The following is a 26,761-nucleotide window of genomic DNA, read 5'->3' as shown; positions in this document are numbered from 1 at the left end:
CACATGATACAGGATTAGTAGGAACTGAAGGTTTTGCATCATAGTTATTAGCAATTGACTTACTCACTGCACCGCCACTGCTGCTGCATGAAAGCATCGGGAGGTTACATCAGGTCTACCCAGCTGAGACAGCAATATCCTGTGATGAGCAGTCTTTAGCTCTTTGCCGCTGTTGCATAAACGCTCATGGAGCCCCTGGGCTGTCTGTGTCTGCCAGATTACAAACCCAGCCACTGCCTCTTCACTCCACTCTACTTCCTTTTTTTTCTTTCTAATTCTTGGATCTCCGGTGTCACCTCCTCCATCTTGTGGCACATGTCTCATCTCTCTAAGTCCCTCATCCCACAATCCCCTCACTGTCTCCTTCTAATCCATCTCTTCTCTCTTTGCACAAGCTGCTGCTCATCCTGTCGCCCCTCTACACTCATCATTATGTTATAGCTAACAGTATAGTGATTTATCTCCCATTTATCCACACTGATGCCTTCTTGTGCATTAAAGCATAGAAGACTGAATTGGACGATGTTTGAAAAAAAATGAAGCCTCACAGAGAGTAGATTCAATTTTTTATTAATGAAGCTGCCACTGTCAGATCTCTGAATGGATTATATGGAGCTTTTAGCAGATGTTATAGTCACAGCAGGGGCGGCGTCTAATCATTTCAGATATGCTTTGTTTGTTTTTAGCAAGGGCTCTGTAATGCTATCATGTTTTCACAGCACAGAGTTTACAGGTACAATCAATTGTGAGAGCTAGAATGAGTGCTGGATGTGTATTCATCAGATCAAGGACACAAACATGACTCTGAGTGAATGCTAATGGTGCTCCGTGTGTGGCTGTGTAAATAGGCAGGTGTTTGCTAACAGGTTTAATGCAGGTTTTACGTCTTTGTAGTGGACCTGGACCCTGTTTTCCCATGTTTTGTGTCTAAGTGACTGAAGTAAAAACAATTTTTGAAACTGGTCTAGCTGCAGCAGCAAAACAGGCTGTGATGTAAACAATCTGGCATTTGCCACGGTCAATTTGTATCCATTAAAAGTGCTTGTTATTGCTACTGTCAGGCTCGGATTATTATTCTAAGCATCTGACAACATTATGGAAAGAATCCCATGGAGAAATAAGAAGTATTTCTCTACATTTAGCTTGATCCAGTCTGTTTTTATTGTGTGTAACTAAGTCTTTCTTAAGGAGAAGTCTCATTCTAAAATCTCATGAGAGGTGACTTGTTGCATGAAGACAGCAATGGATACATTATTGCATTGCTCATACTGCAGCCCGTAGGCCAGTGGAAGCCCTCAGAAACATTTTGTGCATCATTTGCTGTCCATTTTAATACTTTAACTTTCAATAGCTTACATTTAGTACACTACTCAAAGACTGCATCAAACTGTGTCCCCCTAAGTGTTTGTCAGGTTAGGGATGCCAGCTTGTAAAAAGATATTGGTTGCATTGCAACTAGTTGCACCGTTCTGTCATTAATGCTAGTTGTGTTAGCTATAGTTAGTGATTTAAGTGGACGACTCACAACTGCAGTTTTGGTTTGTGGCCCTCACTCATATGCTGGCTGCCTGAATTGGGGCTCGGTTATCAAAACCATAAGCACACCTGCATTAGTGAAAGCTGGAGAGGAGAGCGCCCGGAAGAGTTTGTTGTGTTGGCATACAGAAAGTGTAGCTTAGTGTTAGGGCATTAACAGAAATGTCGATTTGTCGACGTGTTGATGTCAGTGGCACAAGTCGACACCCCCCGGGAGGAGTCGACAAGTCGTGTGTTCTTTCCCTCTCTCTCTCTCTCTGTGTGCTTGTGTACGGAATGCAATCGCTGCCTCTGATTGGCTTACACTGATACTTCATCCTTGAACATACTCGGGCGTACTATAAGCGGAGCAGACTCCAGTCATTCGGGCTTTCATAGTCGAGCACACTTCCGCGTTGTAGTTTCCTGTAAAAATGTCCGTGAAAAATCCCCGCGATGTGAAAAATACATGCCGAGCAGTCACTGGTGCGCAGAGCGGAGTCTGCGCGGTCGTAAAATCTGAGCTTTGCGCGCGCAGGGCTTGCAGACGTCCGCTTTGAATCCGCGTGGACCTCCACAGAGTCCGTTCTGCCTGAGTATGTTCGGGCCTTGACAGACACACATCACATGTGTGGAGATACTTCACTTTCCTCCGCCGTGTCAGTGTGATGACGTCATCAAATGACTTGTCGACTCGACTTCGACTTTATTGACAGATAAGTCGACCTGAAAAAAATCAAAGTCGTTAATGCCCTACTTAGTGTTATTTTAAAGATTTTTTAGTGTCATGGCTGAGTATTTAACTGATTTTGTCAGTGTTAAAAGGTCTGCAAAACTTCAGAACAAGACTTGTCCTTGAATGAGATGCTGTTACACACACTAACAAACAGACCACATCAAGCTGAAGGTAAAGAAAAACATTTTATTTCTCTGTTGGGCCCTTTCAATAATATTGTCAAACACTTATAATAACAATCTGAGCCTGTCAGTAGCAAAAACAAGCACTCTTATTGGGCGTAAATTGATGCTGTGCAATTGCCCCAAGTGCTTATAATGCAGTCTGTTTTGCTGCTGTGGCTACAGCACTCTCCCTCAATACTGGTCCAGTTCTAACAAATGCAGTTTCCATTATTCACTTGGGAAACATGGGAAAATAGCGTTCAAGTTGAAAATTTCCAAATTTCCCCTTTAAGATTAATCACTTTGCAGTGTGAGCAGTGTTCTAAGTCCTACATGTGTCTCTGTCTGTCCCCTGCAGGTGAGCCAAGGTAATGTCCCAGGTGTGGAAAGTGCCTCCCTGGCCATGGACACAGAGGAGGGCGTGGAGGTGGTGTGGAACGAGGTGCTCTTCTCTGACAAGAAGGTCTTCAAAGCACAGGAGGTATTGTGGCTCATATTTCCTACAGCCAAGACAGGCAGTATCTTACAAAAGTAATTGTGATTTTAGAGTGACTAGAAATTAGGGCTGCAACTAATGATTAGATTATTTTTTTCTTTCTGATTTTTATTTTTATTGCTGTTTTCAAACTAAATGATGGGTGGGTTACATTTCAGTGATTTACCAGTATTTAATACATGTTCATATCTTACGCTTTTGCCCTGGTTTGTAACAAATGGATGAACAATTTCACTTCTAATTTCATGTCTGTACAAAATATGAGAATGTTCTTCCATTCTTAACAACCCTGACCCCACCATTTCTTACATCCCTGGCAACCTTTGTATAAATTCAAGTCACAAATTGTATTATGTTTTACCAACAAAACTCTCATCAGGACCTTGAGTTAGAAGTCTTAAATGATTATTTTCATCAGTGCCTGATTATATCTCAAGATAATGAAAAATGCCCATCGCAAGTTCCCAAAGTCTAAGTGAAGACATAAAAGCTGCCTATTTTGTCCAACTAGGAGTCCAAAAGCCAAAAATATATAGCTGATTAATCTGGATGACCAAGAAAATCAGCAAATATGAACATTTGAGAGGTCTGAAATTGTGATTTTTTGCATTTATGGTATTTTGACGGACCTTACCTGATCTATGATGTGATGTGAAGATGTGAACAACCTCTGATCTATGCTTTTCAGGAGAAGATCAAGGAGATGTTTGAGAACCTGATGCAGGTCGAACACCCCAACATTGTCAAGTTCCACAAGTACTGGCTGGACATGAAGGAGAGCCAGGCGAGGGTACGATTTTTTTATGTCCTCTCTGGTTTTTCTTTCTCCCTCTGTCCTTTTTTTATGCCTCTGCACCAGCAATGAGGCATTATGTTTTCGGGTTGTCTGTCCCATTCTCAGGAACATTGTATTTGAAGAACACCTTAAGGGAATTTCTTCGAATTTGGCCCCAATGTCCACTTGGTCTCAATGATGAACTGATTAGATTTTGAACCTGTTTTTGGCCGTAAGTCAAGAATTCATACACTAATTATGACAAACTTTCACGCAAATATCCAGTAGGATAAAATAATATAAGACTGTAACATCATAACGTTCTGCAGAAGTACTTCTCTGGTCATTATCCAACGCCATAACTCAGGAACAGAAGGAGAGACATTTGGTCAGATACAGAACTGGTGACAATCTTGAAGCTGTGATGATTGTGTAGATCTTCTGTGCTGCCGGTTTTGCCCAGGTCCAGACCTTTGGATCCGTCCACTCGAGTTTGAGTTGGCTGATTCTTCTGGCATAGTGACATGAAACAGCTGTCTCTTAAACTACAAATGATCCAATGAGCACGACAGGGGGACTAATGCTGTTTTCAAGCTGTTGTGAAGCGGTACTCCAGAACCAATGAGTACTAACAATAACAGTGAGCTTAAAACCCTGGCAAAACAATAATGCTAACATGGCTACCCATTGGTGTGAAATTAAAATAACATTAGATTTAGGCGGATACGTTGGTCTCTAGTGATTCGTTAGGGAAAATCAAATCCACCTCTTCCACAGAAAGGTTAGAGTGGATGTAATGTCAGACTGGAGTTGGAAATGGAGTGTAACAAGTTGACAGTTCTGTTTGATATCAGGCAACTGCTGTGTTGAAGATGTGTATAAAGCATCCACGTTTTAGAATTTGCAGCTTCTGTGCAGCAACATCCATATTTAAAGCACTGTCTGCTGTCATGGCTACAACTTTGTGCTCTGTCCTGTTCCTCTGGTGGTCCTCCCACAGCTCATTGGTTACGCTGATATTGAGCTTCAGGTCACGTGACTGTCGTTGCATCGTGCGACAGAGCTGCTTGACTACATATATGAAATGAGTCTGGAAAGACATGGATATAAACTGCAGTTTGACTGGTTTGCAGAGGCATTCATTTTCCCACACACACACACACACACACACACACACACACACACACACTCTTGAATTAACACAACTCCATGTGTGGCCCACAGGTTATATTCATCACAGAATACATGTCGTCAGGCAGCCTCAAGCAGTTTCTGAAGAAAACTAAGAAGAACCACAAGACGATGAATGTGAAGGTCAGTGTTTTCTGGTCACAGATTGTACCCTATTGCTGTGCTCGCTCAGTGTGGCCCCTGGTGGTGGCTCAGAGCACTGCAGTCCAATCACTATTCAGATCCATATTTCCTGCAGGTTTTGAGATGATTAACAGGACTCCCTGGTGGCTCTGTCTGCTCAGACATATCTCTTGTGTTTCCTCTCTTTTCTCTCTTCTGTCTACTTCATCTGCTGTTTGTCATTCTATAATAAAGCCATAAATTGCAATAAAGGTCAATTGATAGTGTTACATTTGGTATTGTTCACATATATTCCTGAGAATGAGGGAGGTGTTTGTGCTTTTAGAGGATTCATGTTGCTCTGTTACACTTTGTCTTAGGCCTGGAAGAGATGGTGCACCCAGATTCTCTCTGCCCTCAGGTACTGATTGATTTCTACCCCAAGATTTTAACATGAGAAATTTCTATTATCACAGCCATCACATTAACCGTGATTTATTGTTTATGGGCAGTTATTTACACTCTTGTGACCCGCCAATAATCCATGGCAACCTGACGTGTGACACCATCTTCATTCAGCACAACGGCCTCATCAAGATCGGCTCAGGTCTGCTCCCAGAAGGGCTTTTTGTGTTATTACAATCAGCACCCATATTGTAACCTCAGACTAAATATCTAAATTATGCTTAATTTCTTTCCACAGTGTGGCATCGGCTATTTGTTAATGGTAAGACGATCATTTTGTAGTATAGATAGACTCACAGGCCACTTTATTAGGTACACCTGTTCCACTGCTTGTTAATGCAAATAGTTAATCAGCTAGTCAAAGCATTTAGTCAAGTAGACATGGTTAAGACGACCTGCTGAAGTTCAAACCGAGCATCAGAATGTTAAAAAAAAGGGGATTTAAGTGACTTTGAACGCAGCATGGTTGTTGGTGCCAGATGGTCTGGTCTGAGTATTTCAGAAACTGCTGATCCACTGGGATTTTCACTCACAACCATCTCTAGGTTTTACAGAGGATGGTCTGAGAAAGAGCAAATATCCAGTGAGCAGCAGTTCTCTGGGTGAAAATGCCTTGTTGATGCCAGATGTCAGAGGAGAATGGCCAGACTGGTTCAAGATGATAGAAAGGCAACAGTAACTCAAATAACCACTCGTTACAACCAAGGTCTGCAGAAGATCATCTCTGAACCAACAACACGTCCAACCTTGAAGCAGATGGGCTACAGCAGCAGAAGACCACACCAGGTGCCACTCCTGTCAACTAACAACAGGAAACTGAGGCTACAGTTCACACAGGCTCACCAAAACTGGACAATAGAAGATTGGAAAAAAGTTGCCTGGTCTGATGAGTCAGACATTCAGATGGTAGGGGCAGAATTTGGTGAAAACAACATGAAAGCATGGATCCATCCTGCCTTGTATCAACGGTTCAGGCTGGTGGTGGTGGTGGTGTAATGGTGTGGGAGATATTTTCTTGGCACACTTTGGGCCCCTTAGTACCAACTGAGCATGGTTTAAACACCACAGCCTACCTGAGTATTGTTGCTGACCGTGTCCATCCCTTTATGACCACAGTGTACCCATCTTCTGATGGCTACTTCCAGCAGGATAACGCACCATGTCACAAAGCTCAAATCATCTCAAACTGGTTTTTTGAACATGACAATGAGTTCACTGTACTCCAATGGCCTCCACAGTCACCAGATCTCAATCCAATAGAGCACCTTTGGGATGTGGTGGAACGGAAGATTCACATCATGGATGTGCAGCTGACAAATCTGAAGCAACTGTGTGATGCTATCATGTCAATATGGACTAGAATCTCTGAGGAATGTTTCCAGCACCTTGTTGAATCTATGACACCAAGAATTGAAAAGGTAGTTCAGACCCAGTACTGGCAAGGTGTACCTAATAAAGTGGTTGGTGAATGTATGTTTTGAATTTATGTCATATATATTATTTATTTCATCTAATGTATCTAAATTATTTGTGTTTTCTCTAACCAGTATTTCCAGATGCCAATGTCCACGGTAAAGCGAGGCAACTTCGCGATGAGCAGAGGAATCTTCATTTCTTTGCACCAGAATATGGATGTAAGTGTGATGGAGCAGAGTGTGTGTGCAGCTTTCTGCAGCTTGATTTATATCAAATCTGACGTGATTTGTTCTCAAAGGTTCTGTATGCGACATTTGGAGACTAAATACAGCAGCAAATCACTCTATGCTGTGTAACGATATAATGGAATAATAGTGTCCTTAAAATTATCTATTTGTCTGACCTCCTTTATCTTTGCTTCTCTATTTCTGTTTCTAGCTAGCGAAGATGATTATGCCATAGACATTTTCTCCTTCGGCATCTGTGCTCTAGAGGTAAGAGAAATAGATCCTTAAGACTCTCCCCTGTGTGTGTTTATGGGGGTTACAAGTGTTCTTTGCTTGCATGAACACATTTGTTGATTCAGAAGTTACATTTTTGAAACAATTCTCACTCAGGCCTCAACTAAAAGTCGCTTAAGTGACACACCTTGTTTGCAAAATGCTCTGACACCTGCAGAACATGAACGCATGCAACAATAGCAAATATTTCCATCAGTCAACACAACCTGGGGTCACATTTACTTTACTTTATTTACTTTATTTCATTCATAAGGACGATGCACATCAATCAACATTTCTGTAAATGCTAGCTAGCTGGCTAATTTTCAACTGCAGTCCTTTGGTAAGATGTTTTGAAACCAATAAAAGGATAAAATTCACAGCCCTGTTGAAATGTGAAAAAAGGAAAAACAGATTTTCTAAGAAAGTTGTCTTCATTCATCTTACTGCATTATATTCATTATTCATTTTTAAATGCCTCTGGCCTCTTTGATCCACACTTGCAAATAGCAACACGGAGGTGGCATCTTTTATGGGAGGATGAGGACTAATCGCTGGTTGAAGAATTGTGCAAAATAGTCTCACAAAGGTGCATCAGAGATTCATCATTATGCAAATGATGTCTGTCAGCTGTGAATAGATGTTTTCCTTTTGTTTAACACAGTTAATCCAGTAGAGCTTTGGGTCTTTCTATGAGATCTGTGTCAACCGTTTAGAAAAAGGGTGTGAAAAATGTGTGACACCAGTGAAAAACACATTTGCAAGAGGATCCCAGTTAAGCATGTCTTAGCAGTCGAGACAAACTGTGATATGTGATTGTGTTAACAGATTATTTGCACCCCTAGATGGCAGTGCTGGAGATCCAGGCCAATGGAGATACTGCTGTGTCCAAGGAGGCCATCGCCAATGCAGGTCAATCTCTGGAAGACCCTCTCATGAGAGTGAGTCTCAAAAATACTTCACGTCCTAAATATGCACCAGTGCAACCAATAAAACACAGAGATAAGAAAGACAAACTGTCCCACACTATTAACACTCGCCCACACACACCACCTTGCTTCTGGGTTTGTTTCCTACCACATGCAGAGACTTTGTACAGTTTTAGACTGAACGTTTCAATAAAACGCCAGGAAAACCAGAACACGGTGTAACGCTTGGTAAAGTGGGTCATACTGTACAGTCATATAGTTATGTATTGGGCTCTGCTCTCTGCAGGAGTTCACCCAGTCCTGTTTGCGTCATGAAGCCAAGCTCCGTCCTACGGCTCACGACCTTCTGTTCCACCGAGTCTTGTTCGAGGTCCACTCCCTCAAACTGCTCGCCGCTCACTGCCTCATCAACAACCAGTGTGAGTTTCTCACCTCCACACGCCGAGCCACCACACCAGAGACTCCTCTTTCAATGCACATCGCGATATTTACATGTAGCAGATCAATTTGATGACTTCTAAGTGTTTGCCAAGCAGGTTTTAGAACTGAACTCAAAGTAACTCAAATAAATGTATTTGTGTCAAATCAGTTGACAGGCTTGTCTTGCATTGACAGATTTGCTCCCAGAAAACTGTGTGGAGGAGAAAACCAAGTCTTTTGACCCCAATGCTGTCATGGCAGAGATCAAACATGAAGACAGACAGGGAGTTCAGCTCAAGTAAAATCACACAAGCACCTCATATCTTTGACTTCTTGTCTTGAATTTCCTGACATGACAGGTGAAGCACTCACTCTGCTCTTCTGTGTGTCTCCTCATGTCCTGTAGATATTCCCATGTGTCCCCTCTGGAACTTGACAAGTTTCTGGAGGATGTCAAGTAAGTGGAGCTACAGTATTGGACTCATTTTGTATCAGAGATTACACAGTGGCTGCAGCATGAAGTGTAACATTATGTCTTCTTCAGGAATGGGATTTACCCCTTGATGAACTTCGCCTCATCTCGGCCTCACCCTGTCCCTCGGGCTCTCTCCTTGTCTCAGGAGCATGTTGAGACGGTCAAGACACCGACTCCTGAGCCCCAGGAGACAGAAACGAGAAAGGTTAGACTTTCAAACATAAAAAAAGTTTTAAATACATAATCTGACTGTCTACAGAGTAAAGTTGTCTGAGATTATAAAATGTCCATGCAGGAGGAATGTGTTTATTGTCCACTTTCTGCAATATGTCAAGAATTAAGAAGGCGATTTTAGAGTTTTTCACACATGAAAAGACCGTCCTTTTGGTTACGTATTGTTAGTGTTGTTAATATTATTATCATGTCTCTTTATATGGTCCTAAAAGTTTTAAAATGTTTAGCATTTAATGTTATAAACATTAGTCCTTATAAGTCATTAAATAGTCTTAAATTTAAATTTGTGACATCATAATTGCCATACATTTTTCATTACATTTCACATCTCCATTTTTTAAATTCTTTTTGGCAAAATGAGTCAGGGTCTTATGCATGAAAGTCCACATTTCTGATGTTATAAATATTTAAACCTACCTCTAAAACTAATCCTGTTATTTTACTTTATACTTGCACTACCTAACCTAACTCAGTGTAATAACCATATTCCTATAAAAAGCCTTCCTCTGCACACAACCACATATATACTACCTAACTTGCAATGTTGGGTAATGAGAAAAAGATGATTTGTCTCAGATTTGGTTAAAAATTATCAGGAGAAGGTCTTTAAAGCAGCAAATCCAAATGTCTGATGCCTGTAGATATCCTGCCAAAACATATCAAAGACATTTCTGCTGTGTCCCCATTTCGCTGTGCTTGTTACTCTCTGACTATTTTTGTCCGTTGGTGTTGCAGGTTGTTCAGATGCACTGTAATTTGGAGTCAAACGAAGAAGGGACCAAAACTCATGTGAGTCACATACAGTATTGTACAGGTACTTCGCCCATTTTAGTATAAACTCTTGTTGGGCTCTTAACAATCGAGTATATATATTAGTCTTTTTGTTAGCTCTGTACCAGCATTTATGTTGTAAGTTCAGTCAGTTATGATGGCCAAACAGAAATCCAGTTTGATTTAAATTAAATGTTTTTTGATCTCTCCTCAGCTGTCTTTGTTTCTGAAGATGGATGACAAACTTCACAGGCAGCTTAGCTGTGACATCCTTTCAAGTAAGTTGACCATAACTGTACCTTAAAGAATACTTCACCCCCCAAAACCATTTGTATGTAAGTTAAGAAAACATTGTTACATCTACTGCATCCACTGCACAAGTTGTGTGAAAGTTTGAAAAAGGATATTTTCATATAGTTTTGCTGTTGTTTAACGTGGACCCCTATGACTTCAATTCATCAAAGATTTTCACAGTTTTTTTAATTCTTCGTTCACCGTGGAGTCATGCGAGATAAACAAAGTTTTCCTCACAAATTAAACGTAACACAGAGTAAACTATTGATATACAAATGGTGATTTGGGAGGTGAAGTATTCCTTTAAAAAAACCACATACTCTATAGGTTCATTTTATTGCAGATTTTTGTAACTGATGTATTTAATGTGAATCTTTCAGCTGACACCTCCAAAGACCTTGCCAGTGAGCTTGTTCACTACGCCTTCATAAATGAGGTAGATATAAAAGCTTCTTTTGGTTGTTTTTTTATTAACAACAATTCACATTTTCCTGAGATTTTTGCATTTTAAAGCCAAACAGGAGCTCTGTATCTGGTCTTAAACATGTCCTGTGTGCTGTGTAGGAGGACAGTGAGAAGGTAGCAGGGTTCCTGGAGGACGCCATCAGCCGACACCGGGTCCGAGCGCTTGCATCTGGGAGCACACAGTGAAAAGGGGGTCACGATAGCGACTGGCCCAGAAAGAGGGGCCTGGGCGTTGACCACACAGATCAAGAAAGGGAGAGGGCGGCGGACGGGATCACACAGCCGGGAACGCAGCTGACCCAGCTGGGGATAAAAAGGGGACAAATACAGAAGGATGCTGGGCCTTGACAGTCAGTAAATTATTCCCAGAGAGAACGAGGGATTGCCAGCGCTGAGTAAGGAACCAAAGGCACCTCTGGTTGGAGGGCCGAAGGCATCATGGCTGTGTTCAGCAATCCCACAAAGCAGTGGAAGATTGACAAACTCCCTGCCTAAAAGGGCTATCATGCCTTAAGATATCCTGACAACTTTTCCATAACGCCACTATTCGGAACAGATATGTTTTATTTACAAATGCAGCAGCTATGTTTTCAGAAGGACATGTTATTGCTCATTAGCCTTGTTTGCACTCCAGTGTCCACTTTGATTGGTGATTATTTACTATGAATTGTAAACAAAGTCATTTTCTAAAGCGTCTCTCCCTTACAAGCCACAACCCTGAGTTTAATACAATTTTAGGAATTTAATATTCCGTCCAACATGCACTGTTAATACTCATTCAGCTGACTTATTTATTTCTGTTTAACTGTGAACAATAGAAGCTTTGCACAAGCCTGTTTTTTTCTTTGCTTTTTATGAGTGCAGTTAACACACCTCCCTGCACTCTTGGGTTGAAGGTTTCTTCTCCCAGAGATAAAACACACCATGCCTAAATGTAGCGACAAGCAATGAGATGATGCCTCTCTTTTTGCCTGTTGTGCTCTTAAGGGGTTTTCCCTGTGAAAGTGTTCTGAAAGCCAAAGATTTGCAAAGTGCCTGATATGGCAATGTACTTTGGACAAATGAAACGGCATTGTATAAAAGCAACCAAGAGACATAAATATTTCAATTTTATCAGCCACTAAATATGTAATATTGAAATTTAAACAGATGAATTTATAGAATTGAAATATTTTACTTTGAAAACTATGTATCTGAATATATTTATTCTGAATTCACCCCTTTGAAGTTTGATTTGCAATTTCATAAGCTGAATTTGAATAGATTTTTTTCAGTGTTTACAAATTCAGATCCAAAAATAAACATTTCAGAATTTTAAGAAAGTAGATTCAGGTTGCTCAAATTCCATTGGTGAAGTTTATATCTAATAATATACGTAAAAAAAAAATCATGTAGATCTGAATTTTACCAATTGACTTTGATCATCTTGAATTTTTTTTTACTTATTTTATTTTTCCAACATGAATTATTAGATCTGAATTTTAATTCTGTTATTATTCTATTTTTTTCTTGCAACATTTTAAATTTCAACATGAATTATTTAATCTGAATTTGACCACTTAAATTTGAGAAACCTGTTTCTCCTCTTCACCTTTTTTAAATTCTGAAACTTGTCGTTTTGGATCTGAATTTGTTGACATTGAAAAAAATAGATTAAAATTCAGCTTCTGAAATTGCCAATCAAGACATTTATTACTGTCATTTTAAAACTGTGAATTACATAAATAACAAATTAGGCTATACATAAATTACAAATACATTCAGATATATGGTCTCTACAGTAAAATATTTTAATTCTATTAAGTCAGTGGTGTTCAAATTCCAATTAAAGTATTCAATAGCTGTTAAAATTCACATACTTATGTCTCTGATTTACTTCATACATTGTACCCAACTTAGACCCAACTTAAAATTTGGAATTTAACTAATACAGACTGACTTTTAGTTTTAAAACCAGAGGCATACTTGTCTCTAATCATGAGTCCACAGTCAGTCTGTGTGAATGTAAAGACAAGATTGACAACCAGTAATGGCAGCTCCATTAAGAGCTGCAGCCTTTGTATATTGAACATATAGATCGGGTGATAACGATCTCTGCTGCAGTCAGTGTTAGTTTGGAAAGAGCTGCAGCTTGTGTACGAAAATTGGAATACATCACAGGAAGCTTGTGAAGTAAAGTTATAGTCGTATATAACTGGGAGGAAGGGTGATGGTGACGGGATCTTGAGACTTGTTAATAAAAATTGCTACATTGTTGATAATATTCCTGCTATGCCTTTTTTTGCGGTATATCCCAAACCATCGGAGGATTTTTTTCTCATACTATATTTTTTTGTATAGAGGTGTTTTAAAGGAAAGATCTACCCCAAATCTTTAGGAAAAATTTGAAGAAGCATTTAGCATTTTGTCTTATATTAATAATACCTACCTATGGAGGTTTTCATGGGCCGCAGGTGATACAACATAATCACTGAAAGAAAAAGAGGAATATTTTCCTTTGAAGATGTTTATTTTCCAGTGTCAGGTCTACTGTAGGTTTATTTCAGTACAATTTCAGTGTGAACTTTGGAATCGATTGCACCGCGGCCTACACAGACACCAAAATAGAATACACTCCTTCTGCTCTGCCAGATTTTCTTGTCAAGAATCCAAACTTGGCACCATAAAAGAAGCTCACCATTTGGGTGGATTTTTCCTTTACAAAACTGGACAGCAAAAACAACAATAGTGAATTGTCTGATCGGTCTTCAGCAGCGTTCTCTTGTTTGTCAGACTCACTTAGCTCTGCTTCATTTGTTTCCCAGGTCGGTAAGGTCGTGGTTTCATAACAGTTACACTGCTGTACAGTCATTGCTTACAGTACTTATTCTACTCTGTGTCAAGCCTTCTTATCAGTGTGTCTCTAAAGACAGGAGTCCTGAATTCTCCCAGACATTCAACGACAATGGGCTGTGGTGTAAATATTTGTTTGTGGCTATCAAGGGGGTTTACTTTTAGGCGGAATTTCAATGCAAAGCAGTGCCACTGTCGCTCTCATTTGATCTAGTAAACTGCATGTCTTAATAGCCTGCAACCATTCGAAAACTTTGCATTTTGCCTTTGTCAGTCACAGTTCAGTTCCTGACCAAGAAGATGAATGTTTAGACTGTGCAAACATGAAACAAAAAACATCCATATCAGTCTTATTTTATGTCAGATGAATTCTTTTTCCCGTGAATCTGTTGAATGGAACTTGCCTTTGGATGTGTTCTACTTAAAACTTTGTTAAATATTGTAGCTACTGCAAAGAAATACATGACAATAAACAATATGTGACATGTTGGTTATGTCTGAAATTATTGGGATTTATTTATTTATTGGACTAACACTTAGTGTCGATCATTTTGAATTCATTCCACATTACTTTTAACAAATTAACACATTTAGGAAAAGGAACGGTAGATCTTAAGGGTTTTTTTTTAAGGTAGTACACAGGCTTAATAAAGCCTGGGTCTTCAATAGGGGGTCTGTGACCCCAAGGGGGCCACCAAATGATTGTATGGTAATTACATTTTTTTCCCTTCAAATTGTATGTCTAAAAATACACAATAACATGAATCCAACATATTAGTGAAGATAAATTGGCCTATTTGTGAAAAAAATCACAGTACACAACATTGATGATAGGCTAAGTGTTACCCATGAATCCTTGTGTGATCATGTTACCTAGGTAACACTAAATCACTGTGCGGCACCTGTCCATAACAGTGAGGTGAACTAGTTAACCAACAGTTATGTACTATTGAAAAGTACTGGCCAGTGAGCTGCATTATTATTCCACATCTATAGCCATCCTTGTGAGCCACAATGGATCGTTTTGTAAATTTTCAAGCAGAAGAATCTGAAATACCATCCACCTCAGACACAAACATGATGTATAGTAAATCTGCCACTAATTATTATTTTAATAGCTTAGTAATTTGCACCATAAAAGGGCTACACATTATTGTAGGCTCAGTTTAATATACAACTCAATACGTAACAACTTATATATATAATTTTATACTATATATATATATATATATATGTGTGTGTGTATATATATGTCTTTCAGCTGAGGGGTCCATAGCCTAAACAATGCTGAGGTCCTCTAATCTAGAAGAATAAGAAATCCTTATTGAGAGAAAAATATAGCCTAATTAATTTGTTTGGACCACCTGAGTAAAAATATTTGATCAGAGTTTTAATATCCAACTGTCAAGAATACAGCATTTCATTTACAGCATTGACTGTAAAAAATACAGCTGAAATTCCTGATCTGATGAATCATAACGATATTATAAACACTTAACCGTGAGATGTTGAAGGTGAAAAACTGTATTCAAAACACGTCCACCCCTATCATCGCGATGGTTCCATTCTCGCGATACCTTTCATTGAAAATGCGACGATCTCGCGAGTGGTGAGATTAAGTGGGCCTCTCGAAGAAGGTGTGCTTCATGGCGGTTACGGAGACTGCGGTAAATACATTCTTTATTAAAAAGAGACTTTTACATGTTACAGCTACAGAGGCGGTTGCGCAACTAATTAGCGATGTTTGGTGGAATTTATTCTGAACTAAATATCCTGTTAATTAACAGTATATCACGCTGGGGAGGATACAGCTTAATTCACGCGCCATAGTAATGAATGCCTTACATTAGCTAACGACAGCTAGCTTCTGTGGAGCAACAAAGATAACGTAAGCTAGCGACAGAGAAACCAGGCCTCACTAATGCTGTAGTGATTTCTATTGTAATTATGCGCTTATGATCATAGAGGTGCAAGGAAAATATGTCGTGGTTAATGTCTTTATCGAATGAGCTAAACATTTCTTCGGTTAAAATGTATTTTAAGCCCGTTGTTGCTGCTACACCTAGCTAACGTAGCTCATGTTAGGATAAGAGCCGTCATTAGCATTCATGTGCATCACGCTAACGTTAGCCGACTGAAACCTAAAGAGGGAAAGACGGGCCGGCTATGTGAAACGTTCGACTGCAATGTAAAAAATAATGCTAGCTGCCTGTTTCTGTTATTGTTAGTCTGAAGGCATTTTTTATTTCCCCTAGAATTTGTTGAATTGTTAAAGCCGTCAGTCCTCTACCCCTTGGGGGCTTTCCTGCCTCAGTCTGGTGGACCCAGCGATTAGCGGGTTGCGTAGGTAAGAAGTTCGTCCGGTCCCACCTGGTTTAAATCCGGGTGTATGTCCTGTATATGTCAGCATATTCAATGATAACCTGTGCTGTGTGAGGATATGTCACTTCTGATTGCAATGCAGGAATTTTCTTACTGGGAAAATGCAGTTATTGATTTACATACAGGCCGGTCTTAATGCCCCAGATTATGTTTCTGAGTTTGTTTTATTTGCTTTTTAAAAATGAGTAGCTGTTTCTGATTTGCAGGGAGGTGAAGCTCTGACGATGGAGAATGGACAGGGCACAGGCTCCAAGCTTGGCCTGCCGCCTCTCACCCCAGAGCAGCAGGAGGCACTTCAGAGGGTAGGAAACCCATAGCATGCAGTATCTCCCTAAATGTACCTGTAGTGATTAAGATATATCCACTATGTTTGTATGATTTACATGCAGTTTGGGTCAGGGCCCAAAGAATGCTAATTTCCCCTGGTGAGCGCCAGGTTTCCTGGCTATGTTTACTTAAAACATGAGTGTTTAATCAGCTTTTTACTCACAGGGATGTGTGTGACAAAGATTGCTGGAAGGTCCTCTACACTTGCCCGAATCATTTGTCCTTCTTTTAGTGCTTTATTTATTTTATATATTAGTGAAATGTATTCATATTTTTATTATTTTTATTACTATTGTTTGCATATTATAATTATCATGTAAATGTTTGACATAAGTATTGTAATGTAATCTATGTGCCTTTTGATATTCTTTGTACTGGGTGAGAACAGATTTGCTTTTTTCAATTGGAAGTTAATTGAAAAGATTAAGATTAAGCCACAAAAATGTTGATTAAAAAATAGATCAAGATAAACATTCAGTTACTGTCCATTTGACACTAATAATATTATTAACGTCAAACAAAACTGTATGTAAGCTATACAGGACCACCATACTATGCAGCTACTGTATTGATTCAGCATCTGGTCTGTTTGCTATCATGCTAAAACTTATATTTTGATTGCAAAATAAATGGTATTTCTAATTCAGGTAATAATCTAGGATGTGTCTTGCTCAAAACTCTAATAACTCAAATGTTGATAACAAACAAGAACTTTGAAAAACAGGGGTAGAAGTATGCAAAAAATGTTATCATCTTAGGGTACCAAAATCACCAAAGGTTTTTTTGCAACTTCCACAGGCACATCACACATGTGCTTAAATAACTTGATATTGACAAATCTGGTAACAAACAGCTTCATTGGGACAAACATCACACAGCAAAACAATACAATTTAGGGATTTGTTTGTTTTATTTATTTATTTTTCAACTCAGAAATTGCAAGTGGGCTTAACAGGAAATTTACCCTACTGATGGATTAAGAGTGCAGGATAAAAAAGTAACATGTAAATGTACTGATGCTGTATTTATGACTGTTTAGTCTTGATATGACAGATGTGTGTGAGGTACTGCAATGGCTTTTCTCCTTTTCCAGGCAAAGAAGTATGCCATGGAACAAAGCATTAAGAGTGTGTTGGTGAAGCAGACCATCGCCCATCAGCAGCAACAGCTCACCAACCTGCAGGTGAGATGTTTAAAATGTTTTGGTGTTCTGCCAAACACAAAGTTTGTAATGCGCGTGTCGTCTGTGAGTCTTGATTCTAGACAGAATATCTTAGCCTTCTCCGACTTAAGTAATTCAGACATCGCTTGACTCAGAAGCCAGTTTTGTTAGAGCTCTCCTGGAAGTCTTGCTCCCTTCTCCCCCATGCTGTGAAAAAGCCCCCATGTGTAGACCACGTGCCCTTGCTTTTACTTCTGTTCTTTTTCAGATGGAGAAGAACGTCAAGAAGGCATTGATTATCATGTTAATGCTTTGCACTTTTAAAGGGGACTTGTTTATGTTTATTGCTGTGTGGTGATTTGTAATGTAGATAGAGGAGGTAACTCCTCGAACTGTATGTTGTTTAGAGGGAGGCTCTGAATATAGTGTTAGCCTAACCACTTTTGTCTATCTAGCAAAGCAATGACAATTTTGAAAAAGCAAAGCTAAGGGATATCTAACCTACTTTTCAGCACTTTTTTCATCTTTACTGTCTTTCAGATGGCAGCAGTGACAATGGGCTTTGGAGATCCTCTCTCACCTTTACAATCGGTCAATAGATTATTAAATTATTTTTCTGTGCGCATTCCCAATGGAAAAGGACTGTTACCCTTCTTTTATTGGTTGCTTTGGCAACATTCCCTGCCGTTTTCTTTGACCAAAGAATGCATATTTTGTAAGAAAACATGGCTTTCTAGTGTTAGTGTACCTGCGACCATGTTAGTAATCCTTTGTGAGATCAGTAACTGTTGTTAATAGTTGAAGCACTTGTTACTTGCTTTTTTGAGTCACAACGGGATAATTTACATTCGTATTTTTTAATTAGAAGATGGCCAAAGCTCTTTGGCTGTTAGTGGACTTTTTTAAGGGTTTTAAATGTGAGAAAAGTCACTTCTCTTTGAAAAATATGCATTTGCTTCATTTAAAAACAGAAAGTTCTTGGCATGGGACGAAAGAGGGATAGCAATCCCTTTAATGGACCAAAATGAGAGAACTGCTGGAACAGGGATCTTTTTGGCCATCTCAAAGTCAAGTTTTTCTGTCAATGAACAAGTCAGCTTTCCATTATGTCATGAATCAGACACATGTTATATTTTGTTGGTAATAGAATGAAATAACTGAAGCAGACTGACTTAAAGGCATCAGTAAAGAGCACAGCAACTTTCGGTGGTTAAACCACCCCTCCCTTTAGACTTGAGAAGAAAGTTTGAAATGCTTTCATCAAGACTTTGTATGGATTTCGTTTGAACTCCACGATTACTTTTGTTACCTTACTTGCATCCCTGGACTACAGGTCAGTTACTGAAGCCAAATATTTGTGAGGGCTGTGCATGTCAATCACTTCAGTGTGTTTTTCTCCATATGTCTGTTCAATAGTAACAGAATAGAGGTCATACTGTAATTACAAATGGTGACATCAGCATTTTATAACTGTTATACATGTTAGTATTTTTTTTCACACTGTTCATTGACTACAGTATCCCATTATTACCCTATTTACCTGTCCAGACCCCCTAACTTGGAATTGGACTCTTAACTATTTTGGGGGAAAGCAAGCTCAGTAGAAAATACACATTGATTATTAGTGTGTGTGTGTGTGTGTGTGTGTGTGTGTTTGTCTTCCTTTCTTTTACTCTCTAATGCTTATCATGTGTTGTTTTCCTCGGTTGGCAGGTGGCAGCGCAGCGGCAACGTGCCCTAGCCATCATGTGTCGGGTCTATGTGGGCTCCATATACTATGAGCTTGGTGAGGACACCATCAGACAGGCCTTTGCCCCCTTCGGCCCGATCAAGAGCATTGACATGTCGTGGGATTCAGTTACAATGAAACACAAGGTCAGTGTTAAAAATGGCATAAACTCTGTGCACAAAAAATTGTGTAGGTATTTAGTTTTCAGTTTTTGGATTTGGATTTTTTTTTTAAATTTTATGTCATAGTTATGTTTCCTTTTTTCGTTTGTAGTAATGACAGTAATTGAGAAATCGAAATCTCAGTGTTTCCTTTTCATAGAGTTTTCGTGGTGGCCTGCCACCATATCAGCATTGACCACCGCATATTGACTTTTCTTTTCTTTTTTTCTGAGAATTGACAACAAAGGAAATATAAATATAAATCTCAGTGTTTCCCATACATTGATGTATTTGTGGCTGCCTGCCACAATACAAACATTGAACGAAAACATTTTTTTAGCTATTTAAAATGGGTAAAATCTTATTTAATTGTAGACCATTTAATGGGTTTGTGTTGGATGTTAGCTGTTGTTGCTTTGTTAGCTGGGCACATGTTAAACTGGCCTTTTGCTGATAGAGGAGGGGCTTTGGAAAAGGCCTTAAACGCTGCATCTAACCTGTGTAACAAACATTGACTCCAACTTAAAAAAACAAGATTTTAAATAAATCTCAAATCTTACATTTGTTGGAGCTAGTATGCTGTTTCTGTACTTCTAAGTCGCCCTTTTTCAGGCATTGTCTTGGATTTGAAGCCTATTATTATACGCATTTATGTTGGTCTAAAATTAAAAAAAAGTCACTCTTGTTTAGATAGAACTATGTCCAACCAAACCCCTTGGGATCCAAAAACATGCATAAATTACACCAAACCAAATGACTGGCTGAATCTTTCCAAGAGTCGTGTTCAGCCTCCACCTCCATCCCCAGCCAAAGCTTTGCATATTATTCGCTGTTGATTACCACTAAAGCTCTGGAGCCCCCCAAAAATGGTAGTCAGGACAGCCCTAATGATAACAAACAGAGCTGTCTAATAATTCTTTATTGTTTGTGTATTTTCCGTTTTCATTGCATTTTGTCTGACTATGCAGGGCTTTGCCTTTGTGGAGTATGATGTGCCAGAGGCTGCTCAGCTGGCACTGGAGCAGATGAACTCAGTCATGCTCGGGGGGCGAAACATTAAGGTAAGTTGTCTGGAGATATGAGTACCTCTAAAGAGGTCTTAGGTACACATGGACGAATTGAAACATTTTAATATCTCCCTTGAATATATTTCTTGTGTAGTTTGATTAACCAGGGATTTGGATTCCTTCCTGGCATTTGGAATACTGAATCAATTTGTTATTAACTGCTTTTGTGATGCTTAATTGATCTGTGAAATCACTCATATGTGACTCATTTCTCTCTCTCTTTGCTTGTCTGTGTCTGTTGATTCCCAGGTGCGTGTGTCGTATGTGTGTGTGGGTGTATGCTTAGTGTACTGTCTGTGTTGTGTGTTATGCTTCAACAATGTCATCAAGGCTATTTAAGTGACCAGTTCCAGTAGGATGCCCAGCGGCGCATGGCGTCGCTCTGTGTCCAAGGTGTGCTGATGATGGGCTGCGCCTGGTTGGTGTTGCTTGGCCGCCCCATCTGTAGTACAGATCCCAGTCGTTCTTAGATGCTCGTCTTGCATAGGGAGAGGAAGATGTCAGGGTGCGTAGCAGTAATGTTAGACACGGAATGCGTTCGCCTACCGGTTCGTCATCAGTTCAGCCAGCCACACTGTGCGTGCACAGTGTGACTGGCTGAACTGGTGGTTTTGAAATAACGCTGCAGTTTCCTGTTTGATAGTTTCGCATTTATTTACAAAATAGTGTTGTATTTGCATAGTAGTTGAAGTGATAGTTGGCACTATGGAAGGTTGCATTATATTTCACTCATTTAAGGCTATATTACACAACTTGTCAAGAAATGTATGTTAGTACAGTGATAAGATTCATGATGCTCACCTGACAGATACTAAGACACCCCATCTGTTTGGCAGTCAGGCTGGTTTTGAATATGTGGTCATTTATAATGACGAAGTTCAGAAGAGAGAGTGATCTATGCAGAACTTGTCATGTTAGTGTTTTTGAAAAGATGGAGTTATAAATGTTCGAGTATTTTGTACCTGGAGGCCAGTGTAAGAATTAAAAAAAAAAATGAGATGGGCTAGAGCTGTTCAGGGCTTTTTCAGATCTCATAACCTCTTCATCAGATCTTTTTAAGAGTGCAGTAATAGATATGCATGTCCACTTAACCAGAGAGTACTTACCAGGATAGCATTGTGTCATAAATGTAGGAGTGTGGCTTTGACTGAACTTGGTGGCTGTCGAAAGTTAGTGCTGCAGGGATTTGGAGTTTTGCTGGAGCGCGTTCTTGGTTGGTACTATAAACCCCTTACTCAGTAGCCCTGCTGGTATGATCTGTGCTATAGGTTGGGCGGCCAAGTAACATCGGTCAGGCGCAACCCATCATTGACCAGCTGGCAGAGGAGGCGCGCGCCTTCAATCGGATCTACGTGGCGTCTGTCCACCCTGACCTGTCAGATGATGACATCAAGAGTGTGTTTGAGGCCTTCGGAAGGATCAAGTCTTGCACGTTAGCCAGAGACCCCACCACAGGGCGACACAGAGGCTTTGGCTTCATTGGTGAGCTGGAGGGCTCTCATTCGCTCGTGCTCTTTGTGTTGCCATCGCTCCGCTATTTACTACTATTTTATTCACTTGCAGAGTATGAAAAGCCTCAGTCAGCCCTGGACGCTGTGTCATCTATGAACCTCTTTGACCTGGGGGGTCAGTACCTACGGGTGGGCAAAGCAGTGACTCCGCCCATGCCCCTACTGACCCCCACAACCCCTGGTGGTCTGCCGCCTGCTGCAGCTGTGGCCGCAGCGGCAGCCACCGCTAAGATAACGGCCCAGGCAAGTATGAATCCCTTCCAAAGGGATTTAATGGCCTTCCAGGTAAATATAACCCAGATCTAGCTAGAATTGACACCAAAAGCACAGATAATATGGGCATAGCATTTTTAAGGTGACTGGGAGAAGACCAGTTTTGTAGGGATCACGTTAAAGCAGTAGCTGCCCTGACACAGTGTCAATTTAACAGCCCTAAAATATAAAACATTCTGGGCTTAATTGTTTTTATTATAGTATAATGTGTTCAAAACAATCACCAAACTTTTGTAAAGTATCTTAAGTGATAAAAGCTCCTCCCATTCACTGATTGGGTGTGTAAGCTAAGAGTCTTCTCTTAGTTAGCACAAACACATTAACAGCTATTTTTCAGTCACAATGATTCATGATTGTGTCATGATTGAAACTTTTCTTATCATCACTGCTGTATATTTATGACTCGCTAAGAATAGTCGATGAGTATGTACTGAAGTAATGTTGGTGACCATGTATTTCACTAAAGAGAGGCAAAGCTGAGCTCACTCTGTGCCATGCTGTGTGATCGTTGACTGTGCTGCCTTGTGCTGTGCTCTGTGTGTTTCCCTTACCTAATGTCTTCGGCCCCCCTCTCTTAAGGAGGCTGTAGCCGGCGCATCAGTCCTGGGGGCGTTAGCCGCGCCCCAACTTCTCGGTCAGCAAATGGGAATACCTCAGGCTGTTATGGCTGCCCAGGCACCAGGGGTCATCACAGGTGTGTACCAAGACATGAGTGAGTGCTCATTTTTTAAAAAGTTTAATAATAAAGTTCAGTAATTCTTAATTGTGCTTTATAGTGCTGTTTAAAACATACAGCTTTATACACAGTGCAACCATATATTTAAATTTCCTTTGGATTTATCAGTAGGTATTGTTAGGTAGGTAGGTAGGTAGGCGGAGAAAACGAAACAAATGTATTCTCGTATTCTCCATACTGTACCTCTTTCAATTTTCAACTTGGCTACACTACACAAGGGATTGTTTGGATCTACATACAACCCCACTTATAGATCCAAACTATACCTTTAATGCAGTCCCCTGTTACCCAGACCCAAAGCTCCTCCTTTTGTTCTTAGGGCATTAAACGTGAGTAAATTGTGATACTTAAGGGTTGTTGCAGTCTCTGAAGGAATTGAGTCATTTCTGTGGTATAAATTGCTAAATGAGAAACCGCACTTGTATGTATCACTAATAAAGCATCTTGCCAGCTGGTATGGGCCCGCTACATGACTTGATACGGCTTACAATTTTAGTAGTCATTAGCATAGCATTGAAGGAGATGAAATCTCACAGGATGGGTTTATCCTTGTCCACTGTAATGGTATCAGGTTGGAAGCCATTTTAAACACTTGATTATTAATAGGATCAATATTTAATTATAATAAATTAATATTATAGAGTGAGTTCAGCACATGCTCTGAAAGCAATTACTTGACTATGGTTGTTTAGTTTGCTCTTCCTTCTTAAAGGTATACTAAGCAAGAATTGTACTGTTTGTAATCAGTATTGAAAGTGAAAGCCAACCCCAGCTCAGTTTTGCCTGGCTACATTTGCATTTTTTCATAGGTTCCTTTTGGATGCGTGCTGCTCATGTGCATGTTGTGAGGAATGTCCCAAACATAGCAAAATAAGAAAATACAAGTAGAGCCCAAAGTCTCTCCAGATAAATACATGGCCACACACATCTAAAGGGTCAGAAGTGATGACTGAGAAGGATTAGAATCATGTATGATTCTATACGTTGTTTTTTAGGGAAAATCCTGCATCGTATAACTTTCAAGAGCTTCTGTTTATTTCCACATGTGATGTCACTGACTGCATGTCTGCCTTTCCCTGAAAGGTGTGACTCCAGTGCGCCCTCCCATACCAGTGCTTCCCCAGGTAGGTCTTGTGAACCCTGTGCTCGCCTCGCCGCCAGTCCTGTCTAATCAAGCTGGTGGCTCCAACCAACAGGAGAGGAAAGAAGAGAAAGAGGAGATGCTGCAGGACGGTACAGGGCAGGAGATGTTGAGTGACCAAGAACACATGAGCATCTCAGGCAGCAGTGCCAGACATATGGTGATGCAGAAACTGCTTAGAAAATCAGAGGTGAGATTTGGGAAAAGTGCTTACCTTGATGAAAGCTTTTATTTAATTAATTAATTTTTAATCGTCAAAATGATCTTTAACTTTTTATATTCTGGCTCTTCTCCAGTCTACGGTGATGGTGCTTCGAAATATGGTTGGACCAGAGGACATCGACGACGACCTAGAGGGTGAGGTGACAGAAGAGTGCGGGAAGTTTGGCTCTGTCAACAGAGTCATCATATACCAGGAAAAGCAAGGAGAAGAAGAGGATGCAGATATTATTGTCAAAATCTTTGTAGAGTTTTCCATGGCCTCAGAGATGAACAAAGCCATCCAGGCCCTCAATGACCGCTGGTTCGGAGGTCGCAAAGTTGTCGCAGAGGTGTATGACCAAGATCGATTCAACAGCAGTGACCTCTCTGCATAGAGTGTTTGATGGTTCACCAGCACCCATCCCCAAACCTGCCCCCCAAATTCATTTCAGTCACTGCAGCTAGAGATGCAGGCCTCTGAAAGTTGTAATTATGTTTTTATTTCCCTTTTTTTTTTTTTTTTTTTTTTTAATTGCTGTTGATATTAATGTTAAACGCCCCATTGGGGGGGACTCATTAAAATATTTACATGTCAGATTTTGCTTTGTGATCTGTGAAGACTCCCTTTTTTTTAGTGCAAGTTTCAAATTTTTGTAATCCAATCTTGTAACACTTGTTTTCTTGCTTTAGCTCTGTTTTTTTTTTTTCCACTTTATGGAATTGCCGGGACATGTAAACACTTTTCCTTTCTACGATTAAAGGTTATTGTTTGTTCACAAAAAGTGTGATGCAATTTTTTTATGAATGGTTATGAATAAAGAATCCTTTGGTTTTGATTTGCTTGCAACTAAGCCTTTTTGTTCTAGAGCATAGCATTTGATTCATAAGTAAAAATGTGTACTTCAATCTTTTGTTTATGGTCCAAAATTGTATTGGTCATTCTGAAATGCCACTGCTGTAGTTTTTATAAGGAGATGAACAGCTAGTTCTGAGAAATGACAAACAAAGACAGGATTTTGCCTCTGTTTTATTAACCTGTTTCACTTGCCACAATGGGATTTTGTTGTGTGGTAGATGCATTGATGATGATGATGATGATGCACTTGGGAGACAATGTTCACCTTTAAAGTTTGTTTTTTGAAGCCCTGCAACTCTGCAGTACTGCCATTATCTAAGCGTATGTTCTCTACATGCAACCCACATACTTAAAAGCGTACGTTGTAGGTGGATGTTTAACACATTTATTTTGTATATTGAAAATCACCTTGATGAGAAACATGATTTATAAACATGATCAGTAAAGCAGTGTTACAGTAATCAAAATCAGATGGCCTAGGTGCATAGTTTTCCATTATTTGCTACTATATAAAAATTCACTACAATTCAGAGACAAATACTGTACTTTTTACTCCATTACATAATGTGATAATTTGTACATTCAGATTAATAATACAAAATGTAACCAACAAATAAATGAAGTAATACAGATTGAGACAAGACTTCATTGATCCTCGGGGACATCCACAGTTTGCCATATCTTTACCAGCTGCAACACTGAAGTGATGTACACATGAATGCACCACTAACTAGGTTGATTATTTATTTAACAAACATGATTCTAAAATGGGCCATTTTGCAAAATGGTTACTTTTACTTACAGTGGCCCCACCTTTACCAGCTGCAACATCAAAGTGATGCACATATTCACGCACCAGTAATTATATACCCATACATATATCTGAAAAACATACATTGTTCTGAAATGGACCATTCTGCATAATGAGTACTTTCCATCTTGTAATTCAAGTAGTATGTCAAAGACACAAAATGACTTAACAGAGATACAAAACAACCACAATGAGACACAACATAAAGCAACAGAAAACGACTAAAAAAGACATAAAACGACCTCAGTAAGATACAAAATTATCTCAGGGACCCACATGACCACAAAAATACACAAACCAACCACAAGGAGACACAAAATGACTGTAAAAAATACCTCAAAAAGAGACAGAAGGGCAGAAAAACATAACTTTGCCTCCTAAAAAATCCCACCTAAAAAACAAAAACAATGTAAGTTGTTTTTTTTTTTTAAAGTATTTTCACCACTTACCTGGCTGTCAGTGATTTTCAGTGGGAAAATTAAGTTGTATCACTGTCTTCAAAGCCAGACTCCATTGAGAAAAATAATGATATAACTGCTGCTGGTCTACAGATGTTTTGTTTGTGTTGTTGTGTGACTGGCATTTCAAAGGGTTCTTATTCACCAAAGACACACAATAACATAA

General features: G+C 39.7%; 2 protein-coding genes across 17 annotated transcripts in view; both read left to right on the top strand.

Annotated features, from left to right (window-relative positions):
* nrbp2b (nuclear receptor binding protein 2b) overlaps window positions 1–11,665 on the top strand; it is a 52,044-nt gene extending 40,379 nt beyond the window's left edge. Inside the window, exons 2-18 of the mRNA XM_033638891.2 lie at window positions 2,774–2,896; window positions 3,600–3,701; window positions 4,911–5,000; window positions 5,360–5,400; window positions 5,492–5,586; window positions 5,683–5,706; window positions 6,992–7,078; window positions 7,299–7,354; window positions 8,206–8,301; window positions 8,576–8,708; window positions 8,905–9,007; window positions 9,116–9,166; window positions 9,254–9,389; window positions 10,154–10,207; window positions 10,404–10,467; window positions 10,864–10,919; window positions 11,048–11,665. Of these exons, the coding sequence (XP_033494782.1) occupies window positions 2,774–2,896; window positions 3,600–3,701; window positions 4,911–5,000; window positions 5,360–5,400; window positions 5,492–5,586; window positions 5,683–5,706; window positions 6,992–7,078; window positions 7,299–7,354; window positions 8,206–8,301; window positions 8,576–8,708; window positions 8,905–9,007; window positions 9,116–9,166; window positions 9,254–9,389; window positions 10,154–10,207; window positions 10,404–10,467; window positions 10,864–10,919; window positions 11,048–11,134 (1,398 nt within the window). The 3' untranslated portion in view covers window positions 11,135–11,665. The remainder of the gene's footprint in view (window positions 1–2,773; window positions 2,897–3,599; window positions 3,702–4,910; window positions 5,001–5,359; window positions 5,401–5,491; window positions 5,587–5,682; window positions 5,707–6,991; window positions 7,079–7,298; window positions 7,355–8,205; window positions 8,302–8,575; window positions 8,709–8,904; window positions 9,008–9,115; window positions 9,167–9,253; window positions 9,390–10,153; window positions 10,208–10,403; window positions 10,468–10,863; window positions 10,920–11,047) is intronic.
* A 3,669-nt stretch (window positions 11,666–15,334) lies between these two features.
* puf60b (poly-U binding splicing factor b) lies at window positions 15,335–25,306 on the top strand. Of its 16 annotated transcripts, none has more exons than XM_078162955.1 (12): window positions 15,372–15,447; window positions 16,036–16,127; window positions 16,369–16,464; window positions 17,583–17,672; window positions 18,192–18,242; window positions 19,365–19,526; window positions 20,510–20,602; window positions 21,877–22,090; window positions 22,172–22,362; window positions 22,972–23,086; window positions 24,212–24,459; window positions 24,566–25,306. In XM_078162955.1, exons 3-12 carry the CDS (start codon window positions 16,387–16,389, stop codon window positions 24,863–24,865), a joined length of 1,542 nt encoding a protein of 513 aa, XP_078019081.1. In that variant the 5' UTR covers window positions 15,372–15,447; window positions 16,036–16,127; window positions 16,369–16,386; the 3' UTR covers window positions 24,866–25,306. The 16 variants fall into 16 exon arrangements, with proteins under 16 accessions (XP_033494564.1, XP_033494563.1, XP_033494560.1 ...); XM_078162953.1 differs by having other exon boundaries at window positions 22,972–23,104; XM_078162951.1 differs by having other exon boundaries at window positions 22,172–22,404.
* Window positions 25,307–26,761: the final 1,455 nt, after the last annotated feature.

The sequence above is a fragment of the Epinephelus lanceolatus genome, chromosome 20 (genome assembly GCF_041903045.1).
Source record: "Epinephelus lanceolatus isolate andai-2023 chromosome 20, ASM4190304v1, whole genome shotgun sequence".
Lineage (NCBI taxonomy): Eukaryota > Metazoa > Chordata > Actinopteri > Perciformes > Serranidae > Epinephelus > Epinephelus lanceolatus.
The sequence above is the reverse complement of the archived record's forward strand: the minus strand, read 5'-3'. Positions and strand labels throughout refer to the sequence as shown.

What these genes read in the sequence shown, in the direction of transcription:
- puf60b (XM_033638665.1), top strand. Translation starts at nt 15,427, where the DNA reads ATGGCGGTTACGGAGACTGCG. An exon ending in TCGGGGGGCGAAACATTAAG is followed by an intron (nt 20,603 to 21,876) that starts GTAAGTTGTCTG and finishes TCTGTGCTATAG; the next exon opens with GTTGGGCGGCCAAGTAACAT. An exon ending in AGGTGTGTACCAAGACATGA is followed by an intron (nt 23,105 to 24,211) that starts GTGAGTGCTCAT and finishes TTTCCCTGAAAG; the next exon opens with GTGTGACTCCAGTGCGCCCT.